The 10,000-nt window shown below is 42.0% G+C and overlaps 1 protein-coding gene across 3 annotated transcripts in view; it reads right to left on the bottom strand.

Annotated features, from left to right (window-relative positions):
- znrf1 (zinc and ring finger 1) overlaps positions 1-10,000 on the bottom strand; it is a 45,516-nt gene that overhangs the window by 9,312 nt on the left and 26,204 nt on the right. For 2 of the 3 annotated variants that reach the window (XR_007138266.1, XM_047802207.1), the window contains exon 2: positions 4,392-4,487. Coding sequence is in view for 1 of the 3 variants with exons in the window: in XM_047802207.1 (XP_047658163.1) it covers positions 4,392-4,487 (96 nt within the window). In the remaining 2 variants the exon portion in view is untranslated. Of the gene's footprint in view, positions 1-2,881; positions 3,176-4,391; positions 4,488-10,000 lie in introns of all 3 variants that reach the window. The other variant, XR_007138267.1, reaches the window with a different exon arrangement.

Here is a 10,000-nt window from a genome sequence, read left to right as displayed (position 1 = left end):
TGCTTTGTTACACAGAACTAATATATGCCTTTGTCCTTTACATGATTATGCTTGTGTGTCATTTTTGCTTGTTTGTTTATCTGCAATCGTATTGTTCTTCACTTCAGCTATGATAAAGACACATTTCTTTCCATTAGTTGCCTGGGTTACGTCTGTATGTGTGGGCGGAGCTATCAATACAGGGGTGGGACACATTTGGGTTAGAGGCGTGTTTGTTTTGGTGATTTCAAATGTCAACATTGGCTTTCACAAATCGGAGACCCTGCCTTTAAGGTTAAAGTGGAAGAAGATATAGAGAGAGAGAAAGAGTTACATATATTGTTGGGCAGACAGACAGACAGACAGACAGACAGACAGGCAGGCAGATAGACAGACAGACAGACAGGCAGACAGACAGACAGACAGACAGACAGACAGATGGTGTACAAAATGGAGAGAGAGAAAGGTGAGCAAAGTCACAGGGATAGAAAAAATGAAAGTTAGAGACAGAGAGAGAGATAGAATGAAAACAACAACATAGAGGAGACAGACAGACAGGAAGAGACAGAGGAGTGAGAAAGAAAAGGAGACAGGAAGAGATCGACCAAGATTTAGACAAACAGATATATTGATTATGAGAGAGAGAGAGAGAGAGAGAGAGAGAGAGAGAGAGAGAGAGAGAGAGAGAGAGAGAGAGACAGACGGAGAGAGAGAGTGAGAGAGAGAGACAGAGAGAGAGTGAGTGTGTGTGAGAGAGAGAGACAGAGACAGACAGAGAGAGAGTGAGTGTGAGAGAGAGAGAGAGACAGAGACAGACAGAGAGAGAGTGAGTGTGAGAGAGAGAGAGAGAGAGAGAGAGAGAGACAGAGACAGACAGAGAGAGAGAGTGAGTGTGAGAGAGAGAGAGAGAGACAGAGACAGACAGAGAGAGAGTGAGTGTGAGAGAGAGAGAGAGAGACAGAGACAGACAGAGAGAGAGTGAGTGTGAGAGAGAGAGAGAGAGACAGAGACAGACAGAGAGAGAGTGAGTGTGAGAGAGAGAGAGAGAGAGAGAGAGAGAGACAGAGACAGAGTGAGTGTGAGAGAGAGAGAGAGAGAGAGAGAGAGAGAGAGAGAGAGAGAGAGACAGAGACAGAGTGAGTGTGAGAGAGAGAGACAGAGACATTAAAGAGTCTGGACTCATCTATTGTAGTTCACAATCAGTAATCAGTTCTAAATCCTTTTTTTAAACCCCCCCCCCCCCCCAATGTACTACCCCTAACCCTAACCCTAACCATGACAACCATATGTACGCTTACTAACTTGTTTATAAAATGCAAACACTGTTTCTGTTCAAAGAAGCGATTTACATTTATGGCATTTGGCAAAGGCCCTTATCCAGTGCGATTTACAGTAATCTAATTTATACAGCTGAGCAATCGAGGGATCAGGGATAAGGGCCTTGCTCAGGGGCCCAGTGTTGGCAGCTTGATGGCCCCAGGATTCAAACTCATGACTTTCTGATCAGTAGCCCAACACCGTAACCACTGGGCCACTCCTTTTGAGTACTCGTTTTGATTTAAAGTGGCGAGAACAAAATGAGCCTTAAATAAGACATAACCCCTGTAACAGCTGTAAAACAGCTGGATGTGTCCATATAAAGAGAAATGTATTTTATACAGTGATCCTCCAGACGAAGTCACAGAGTCTCAGTGTTTAGTCAGGTGTCAGTAGGAGTGGTGCGATAAAAACACCCTGATCGCTGAAAATAACAGACTTCACTTCACCTCTGTCATTGTGACATCAGGCGTCGTCTCAGTCCTACAGCGTGTCTGGTTAGCACTGCGCCGTGAGAGCTGGCCGATGTTAACGGCCGCCTCACGGAGTCACTGCTCTAGTTCTTTATTTCTGTTCCAACGTCTTGATTTCCACCACAGCAGCATAAAAAGGGAAGTGAGAATTTACTGGAGTAGCTATTTAAATGAACGCTCATGTACAAATGTAGGGCATTTGTGAATTTACTTGCGTGTGTGTGTGTGTGTGTGTGTGTGTGTGCATGTGTGTTAGAGCTGAAACAGAGCTCAGGCCTCAGATACACAGCGTGTTAAGACCTGCTTCATTCCATCAACATCATCAATAAAGCCTGGGGTTAGGTGTTAAACACACACACACACACACACATTTACACGCTTAAACTTTTGTTTGATATACAAAAAATACACATACATACACGTTTTTGTTTCTCACACACACACACACACACACACACACACACACACACACACACACACACACACACACACACACACACACACACACACACACACACATATGAAACACTGTATTTTAAAGCGGTTTCACTGAACATGACTCCTCCTGTATGCTCTACACTCTGTCACTGTCTGACATGTTTTTCAGCTCCTTCCCCGAGTACTGAGCAGTGTGATTTGTCCTTACAGGACAGTTGTCCTTGCCCAGCATTCTAAATGGTACAGATTTTATCTCTAGAGCAGAAACCACGGCCCAAAATAATAACCATCCTTCTAAAACTTGAGAGCACCTTACCTTGTGTATCACACTATAAATCCAGCCGTTTCACTAGCTGGTCAGATTTAGCCGCGCTGAGCCGAGCTTAGCGGAAGCAGCTGTAACTTTCTCAGAGGATCTTCATCTTGTTCTGTTTTCTAAACTAGGTGCTGAAGGTGACCTGCTCTCTGGTGATCCGTCACCAGTCTGCAATGTTATGCAAAAGCTTTACGTCTGCCTTTTTTTGTTGTATTTTAATTATGTCTAGATAAAACCTATCGATGCTAAGTAAAAATGCTAATGATAAGTGTTTATGTTCAGGTCCTGTTAAAAATCCAGGCCATACAGACATAAAGCAGAGTAAAATCACTGGCTTCTTTCTTGCTTTTCAACACACCTTCAAACTCGATTCGACATCGGGATCGACATCCAGCAGTGAGACTCAATGTCCACATCATCCTCAGTCATCTCCATCACTGTTTTAGATCTATGCTAGTCGATGGCCTGCAAGCTGCCAGGGCCCCAATGCCTGGTAGCTCCGGTCAGTAATCTGTCCCTGACCAACATCCGTAACTAAAGCGTTCATGAAGGAACTTGATCCGCGAACGGTCCTCAACCTGAAATCCGCTGCTTGTGGTCCAAGCTGACCCCAAACTATTTCTGCTTCTGCTCCAGCCAACATACACATAACCTAAGGGATATCAGTCAATATGCAGGTGCTTCAGAAATGAGGTTACTGGCATCACAATCAATGTGAGGGGGAAAAACATTTGTGGACTTTCTTTCAAACCACAATAGGGTTTTTAATACCACACCACAAATACCAGAGAGAGAGAGAGAGAGAGAGAGAGAGAGAGAGAGAGAGAGAGAGAGAGAGAGAGAGAGAGAGAGAGAGAGACAGAGACACACACACAGAGACAGAGACAGAGAAAGCAGAGAGAGAGAGAGAGAGAGAGAGAGCAGAGAGTGAGAGAGACAGAGAGAGAGATAGAGTTAGATAGAGAGAGAGAGAGAGAGAGCACAGAGAGAGAGACAGAGAGAGAGAGCAGAAAGAGAGAGTGCGAGACACAGAAAGAGATAGAGAGAGAGAGAGAGATAGAGAGCTCAGAGAGAGAGAGAGAGAGAGAGAGAGAGAGAGAGAGAGAGAGAGCACCGAGAGAGGAAGAAGAAGAGAAACAGGGAAATGACAATAATAAGTACATGCTCTATCAGCAGAAATGTTTTGCAGAACTACAGATTTAAATTAATGTTTAAACGTAACATGTTTTTCTGTTTAAATCTGGATGCCTGCAGAACTTTACACATCATCCGAAGGCAGAAGGACACTAGAATGAGTTTATTAAGCTACTTGTTTTTAATTAATAGCTGTGCACGGATATCTCTGTGGAAACACAGAGGGTTGTGTAGGTAAACTCCCTGCTGTAATTACAGCCGTTTGGCAGTTAAACATACTGATGGAAAATAAAGACTCTGGACAATTTTCTTGACAGAATAGCATTAAATGTGACACGAGGACAGTTCATGGTCTAAACACAAGCCTTTTCAGTGCACTAGAGCACGAATCAGGACAAATTTCTGTATTTAGTCTCTTTATTTTTCCTTGTACAGCTAATTCCATTTCTACGTCCTAATTCCATTTGGGAATATTTTTATTTGTACTATTTAAAATCAGCGCCTGCACAGAGGAAATGAAGAGAGTGAAAAGAAGAGAGAGACAAAGAGAGACAGGGACGGTGAGGACGATGACTGGGGGTCATCCAGAGTTTACAGACACGGGCATTTATCAATGAGTCACGTACGAGACGGAAAAAGAGACATCATTGACGTAGGACTAAAATAGAAAGGTGGGTGAACAAAGTGGCAAGTGTACAGGATGTGGGGCACACAGTGAGAGGGGTGTGGCTTACCGTTGTAGGAGAGGCGGGGCTTACTGAGACACATGATGAAGTGAACCTCCATTTCATTGGGCGCCACTGACTTGGAACAAACAGGACACTTGAAGCCTGAAAGACACAGAAAGAAGCATGTAAGAGCCAATCGCTAGGTAGATCATGCTGTCAATCAAACTGCATCACAATCAGAAACCAAACTCCGGTCCTGCTGTGTTTAAATCAGTTAATAATAGTTAATTATGCTGAAAAACATGAAAACATACAGCTACTTATAAAACATTTGGGATATAAATGTGGTGATTGAGTTATTTTAGTTTCCATGATGATCACATGAAGGCTAAAAGCTTCCCTTAAAAACTAACAGCAATAACCCAGAACTCCATAGACCTTCATTTTCCCTACAAGCTGATCGATTGCCAAATTTGCACCACTACCTTTCTACATCACAGACCTTCTACCACACATGTGCTTCCTGTGGAAACCGTCATGCCAAGCGGTCACGTCTTTTTCGAGCCGCTGCTCGTGCTGCGTCACGGGACAGCTGAACAAGTGCTAACTTCCAAATACATGAGCTCACACATGCCCACGCACTGATTGACAGCGGAGAGAGTAATATCATCCGTCCCACCCACATATCAGGGTCAAGTACACTTGCTTGGACTCTGTGGCATCGTCTAAATTTCCAACTCCTGACTCCAACGTTTTTCAGTTGCTCCATTCAGGAGCCTGTACCTTTCCTGTCAAGCTGAGCTGCTCCTGTGAGGATCGGTTCATCACTTAGCTCTAGGTCAATAAGACGGCCAACGATCACACAGACCTTCTCTCAGCGCTTACAGGAGATCAAACTTGTGAGTGCAAAACTCTGGGATTGTGAGGGGAAAAAACAATCCAAAAAAAACAAAAAACAAAACAAAGCAGCTGTTACTAGCGTGTATGTACAGTGTGTGTGTGTGTATATACAATCTGCAGTCACGTTAAAGTCTTCCGTTTCTGTCTTCCATTACGACACTGTATCTGCTAAACTAGGTTAACGTGCCTGTTTTACACGTCTCATCTCACTGACTGGAGAGTGACTGACATACTGGAGTAGATTAAGACTGTCAACTGCGCAACAGGTGTTCAAACGTGTCAACTCTGGTTTTGTTCCAGCGGCGTAGCGAGCGTGCAACACGCCGACACCACAGTCACCTGGAACATCAAACCCATCAACACTCCGTCACTCAGCGGTCAGGAAGGCAGTAACGGCTGTGGGACGTACTGTATTGTGTGTTCGTCGGTATACATTATACAGGAGCTGAAACTATTCGTTCTGCTCGTATACTGTAATAATGAAGGCAAATCTTTAGCAAGACACCAAACGTCGCAGGTTCACCAGTTTTATTTAAACTCTGAACCTCTGGGTTTCTCTTTGACACATTTTTACCAGTACACTAGTACAATCGACCTACGGCAACTTTTTAATCGGTATAAACAAATGAATCATTTTCTGGCTTCAAGTCTGATCTAAAATGAGTCAGGTCTCGTTCAGTCTAGTTTCGGTGTGAGACGTGCGTTTTACACTCTGTTGATAATCTTACACAGAATTTTAGTGATTCTTCTGTAGAAGAACTCCTGGTGTCTCAGAGAGCAGAAATATCAGCATTTACTTTGTAGACAGAATTTTTTATTTTTTTGTTTGTTTTTTTTTTAGAACTTTTCTATGAATATATAGCCCCTACTAGGCTAGAGATGCGGTAAACTACTGGTTAAGGTATTAGACTATTGATCGAAAAAGTTGTGAGTTTGAATCCCAGGTCCACCAAGCTGCCGCTGCTGGGCCCCTAAGCAAGGCCCCTGTCCCTCAACCGAATGAGGTAAAAATGTAATTCGCACTGGATAAGGGTGTCTGCCAAATGCTATAAAATGTGAGGATAAACAGAAACTCTTATGAAACGCTACAAGTTCTTAAAGCTCTGAGTGTCAACTTATCATATCAGCTTCATATTAACACTCATCGTGGACTGGGACATGACAAAGACATTCAATACTCAACATGGACATAACTGTCTTTTTTAGGTCTCTGATAAAAAAAATGCAATCTTGTTCTTTCACAAACATTTGGGTGGAAAAAGACGTCATGAGCGGCTCTGTCTCAACACGCTCCGTCCCCCACGGTCTGTCCCGAAACCCACATGCTGGGAAAGCTTTTAGCTTACTGACACAAATAAAAGCTTTTTAATTCAGCTTCAGTGCATCACTCAGACAGTACTGGGAGCACTTGAGGATCTCTGCTTATTAACATAAAAGAAAAAACATCTTGATAAATAAATTCTCAACTCTACGGTGAAAACGGTTCACATTTCTCTGCGGGTATCAGACTTGGATAGGAATTACACCAAATCCACATAATGTGATTTCAGCCCAAATTTTCCTGCTGCACACAAGCAGGGTAATGAATCCTGTCCCTGTAACACATTACAAACACATGTCTAATCTGTTAAGCTGACTACAGGACACCTTGTAATGCACGACCTAAGCTTTTATCAGTGCTCGTATTTGTGCAGGTTACATTTTAAGACCTGATACTGTATAGAAAATTCATTATATTACATATCGTTCTATTACATATAGTTCTATTACATATCGTTATAAAGCACTCTGTAATAACAAGAGGCTCTGGTATAATATCTGATAATAAAAAATGTCATTTCTGTACCGTATTCATAAAAGACACTTACAGACTTACATATACTTGTGCTGTATAAAGTGTGTATTATGTATGTTACTATAATTACATAAAGTCTGTAGAACTGCTCATGAGTCACGTGAAAAATGTTACAAGAGTTGTGTCCCAAATCTGACACTTGTGCACTATCCTATCCTACTCCATTGTGTAGCTAGTGGCGTCACATACATTGGCAAGAAAAAGTATGTGAACCTTTTGGAATTTCACGATTTTCTGAATAAATTGCTCATAAAATGTGATCATCTAAGTCAAGGGTATTGACAAGCATAATGCGTCTAAAAATAATTACACAAAAAACTACGGTGTAATAATTACACTTTATTGAGAACAACCAAAAAACCTCATTGTGGAAAAAGTATGCGAACCCTTGAGTTAATGACCTCAAAAAAGCTAAATGGAGTCTCGTTAAGATAATACGTTTGGAGGTGTGGAATACAGCTACTTTGACTGATAAAAACCCCTCAAACTTTTGGAGTTTGCTCTGCACAAGAAGAACACGCCTATGTGAGCCATGCTTCACCAAAAAGAGCTTTTGGAGGACCTACGATCAAGAATTGTTGCTTAACATAAAGCTGGAAAGGGTTACAAAGTTATTTAAGACTTTAGAAATTCACCAGTCTACAGTTACGTAGGAAAACGATCTACATTGTCTACAAATGGAGATGCTTTGGGACTGTTGCTACTCTACCAAGAAGTGAGCGCCCAGTCATGACACAGTCAAGTCAAGAGCACAACGAAGACTCATCACTGAGGTAAAGAAACAACCCTGAATGACAGCCAAAGATGATGAAGGCATCATTGGAACTTGATAACATCTCTGTTCATGAGTCGTTATCAAGTTCCAATGATGAAGGCATCATTGGAACTTGATAACATCTCTGTTCATGAGTCATACGTAAAACACTAAAACAAGCAGGGTATCCACGGCAGGACACCACGAAGGAAGCCACCACTTACTGAAAAGAACATTGCTGCATGCCTGAAGTTTGCAAAAGAGCACATTGACACTCCACAGCGGTATTGGCAAAATGTTTTTTGGACTGATGAAACTAAGATCGAACTATTTGGAAAAAACACACTGCGCTACATCTGGCGTAGAAAGAGCACGGCGTATATTCGTGAAAACAACATCCCAAAAGTATGGTGGAGGAAACATCATGATTTGGGCTTGCTTTGCTGCATCAGGGCCTGGCCAGCTCGCAATCACTGAGGGGAAGATGAATTCCCAAGTATGTCAGACGATTCTTCAGGATAATATGAGAATGTCTGTACGTCATCTGAAACTGTGTAGAAGGTGGGTGATGCAACAGAACAAAGACCCAAAACACCGGAGGAAGTTCACAACATAATGGCTTCAGGAAAAACAAAATACGCCTTTTGGAGTGGCTAAGTCAGAGCCCAGACCTTAACCCAATAGAGATGCTATGGATTTACTTGACACACACAGTTAAAGTGTCCTCAAGACTTTTCCTTCCTGACAATGAGACGAAACAACATAAACTAAACACCTGCTGATTTCAGAAGAAGTTAAACAACATATTCTGACCAATCAGGCTCTAGCAGCATTCAAGTTTGCACTGTTATTAACATCTGATTTGAATATTTTTATTATTGTATTTATTATCTATACAAATAATTTCTCTTGCAAGACTTAAAATACCGCTGAATAATAAAGTTCTAGTAGTTTAAAAAAACTTTAAAAAAGTTCTTTGGAGAACGATTGATTGATTGATGTCAAGGTAAGTTTTATGCAGATTAGCCTAGAATTAGCCACGCCCACTTTATTTTTATTTATTTGTCAAGTAAATTGTTCGGTGTTTTTCGATGTAGACTACAGCCAGTGACATGAGTCTGCTAGGCCTGATAAAAGCTTGGAAATATCACACGCACACACACGCACACATACAGTACACACACACACGCAGCACTAGTATGGCATCAGCAACAGAGCTGGAGGGGAAGTGTGTTACAGAGTCATTCACACATATAATCTAAACTGTGCCAGCCTGCAGAGCTCTGTACCACCCACTCTCTCTCTCTCTCTCTCTCTCTCTCTCTCTCTCTCTCTCTCTCTCACACACACACACACACACACACACACACACACACACACACACACACACACACACACACACACACACAGGCTATGTCACCCACAGACATACATCCAGACATGCCTCGTAGCACTCACATTGCCCACTGACCTGTTATGGGACAGTGACCCTCTGACACACACCACTGCTATTAGGACAGTCAATCAATTGCAGTACAAATGAATACCATTACTATAAAAATGGTGTATAACTGCTATCAGAAACATTTCAATGTTCTGTTCCACTATTGAGGAGGCTGCTGAGGTACGAGATTGAGAGAGGATGAGAAACCGAGGAAACGATGGACAGATGGAAGAAGAGTGACAGGAAAAAGGAAAAGGAAAAGGAATGTTCCACCCTCACAGTAAAGTGTGAATTGACAAAGCACAAACAAAATCCCCCCAGTATCAATACCACAATATACCTGTACGTATATCTAACACAATATATTCAGACAAGCTCTAATTTATCCTTCTGTTTGAGAATATGCAGAATATTCTGTCTGGAAATTATTGTTTTTGCCCAGTATAATGACAGGAGTTCTTTAAGGCTCATTATTTTAAAACAAATTTGATGTTCCCCATGTTCTCCATACAGAAGGCAATCCCACAACTCTGTTCATTTAATGAGATGTCAGTGAAAAGGCAGTGTTATTCACACACACACACACACACACACACACACACACACACACACACACACACACACACACACACACACACACACACACACACACACACTCAGCATGACTAAGCAGTTCTGAGGAGATGCTTTAATCTCATTGGTTTTAGCCTAAACACCATATG

The sequence above is a fragment of the Tachysurus fulvidraco genome, chromosome 17, assembly GCF_022655615.1.
Source record: "Tachysurus fulvidraco isolate hzauxx_2018 chromosome 17, HZAU_PFXX_2.0, whole genome shotgun sequence".
NCBI lineage: Eukaryota > Metazoa > Chordata > Actinopteri > Siluriformes > Bagridae > Tachysurus > Tachysurus fulvidraco.
Note: the sequence above shows the minus strand (reverse complement) of the source record. Positions and strands in the feature narration are given on the sequence as shown.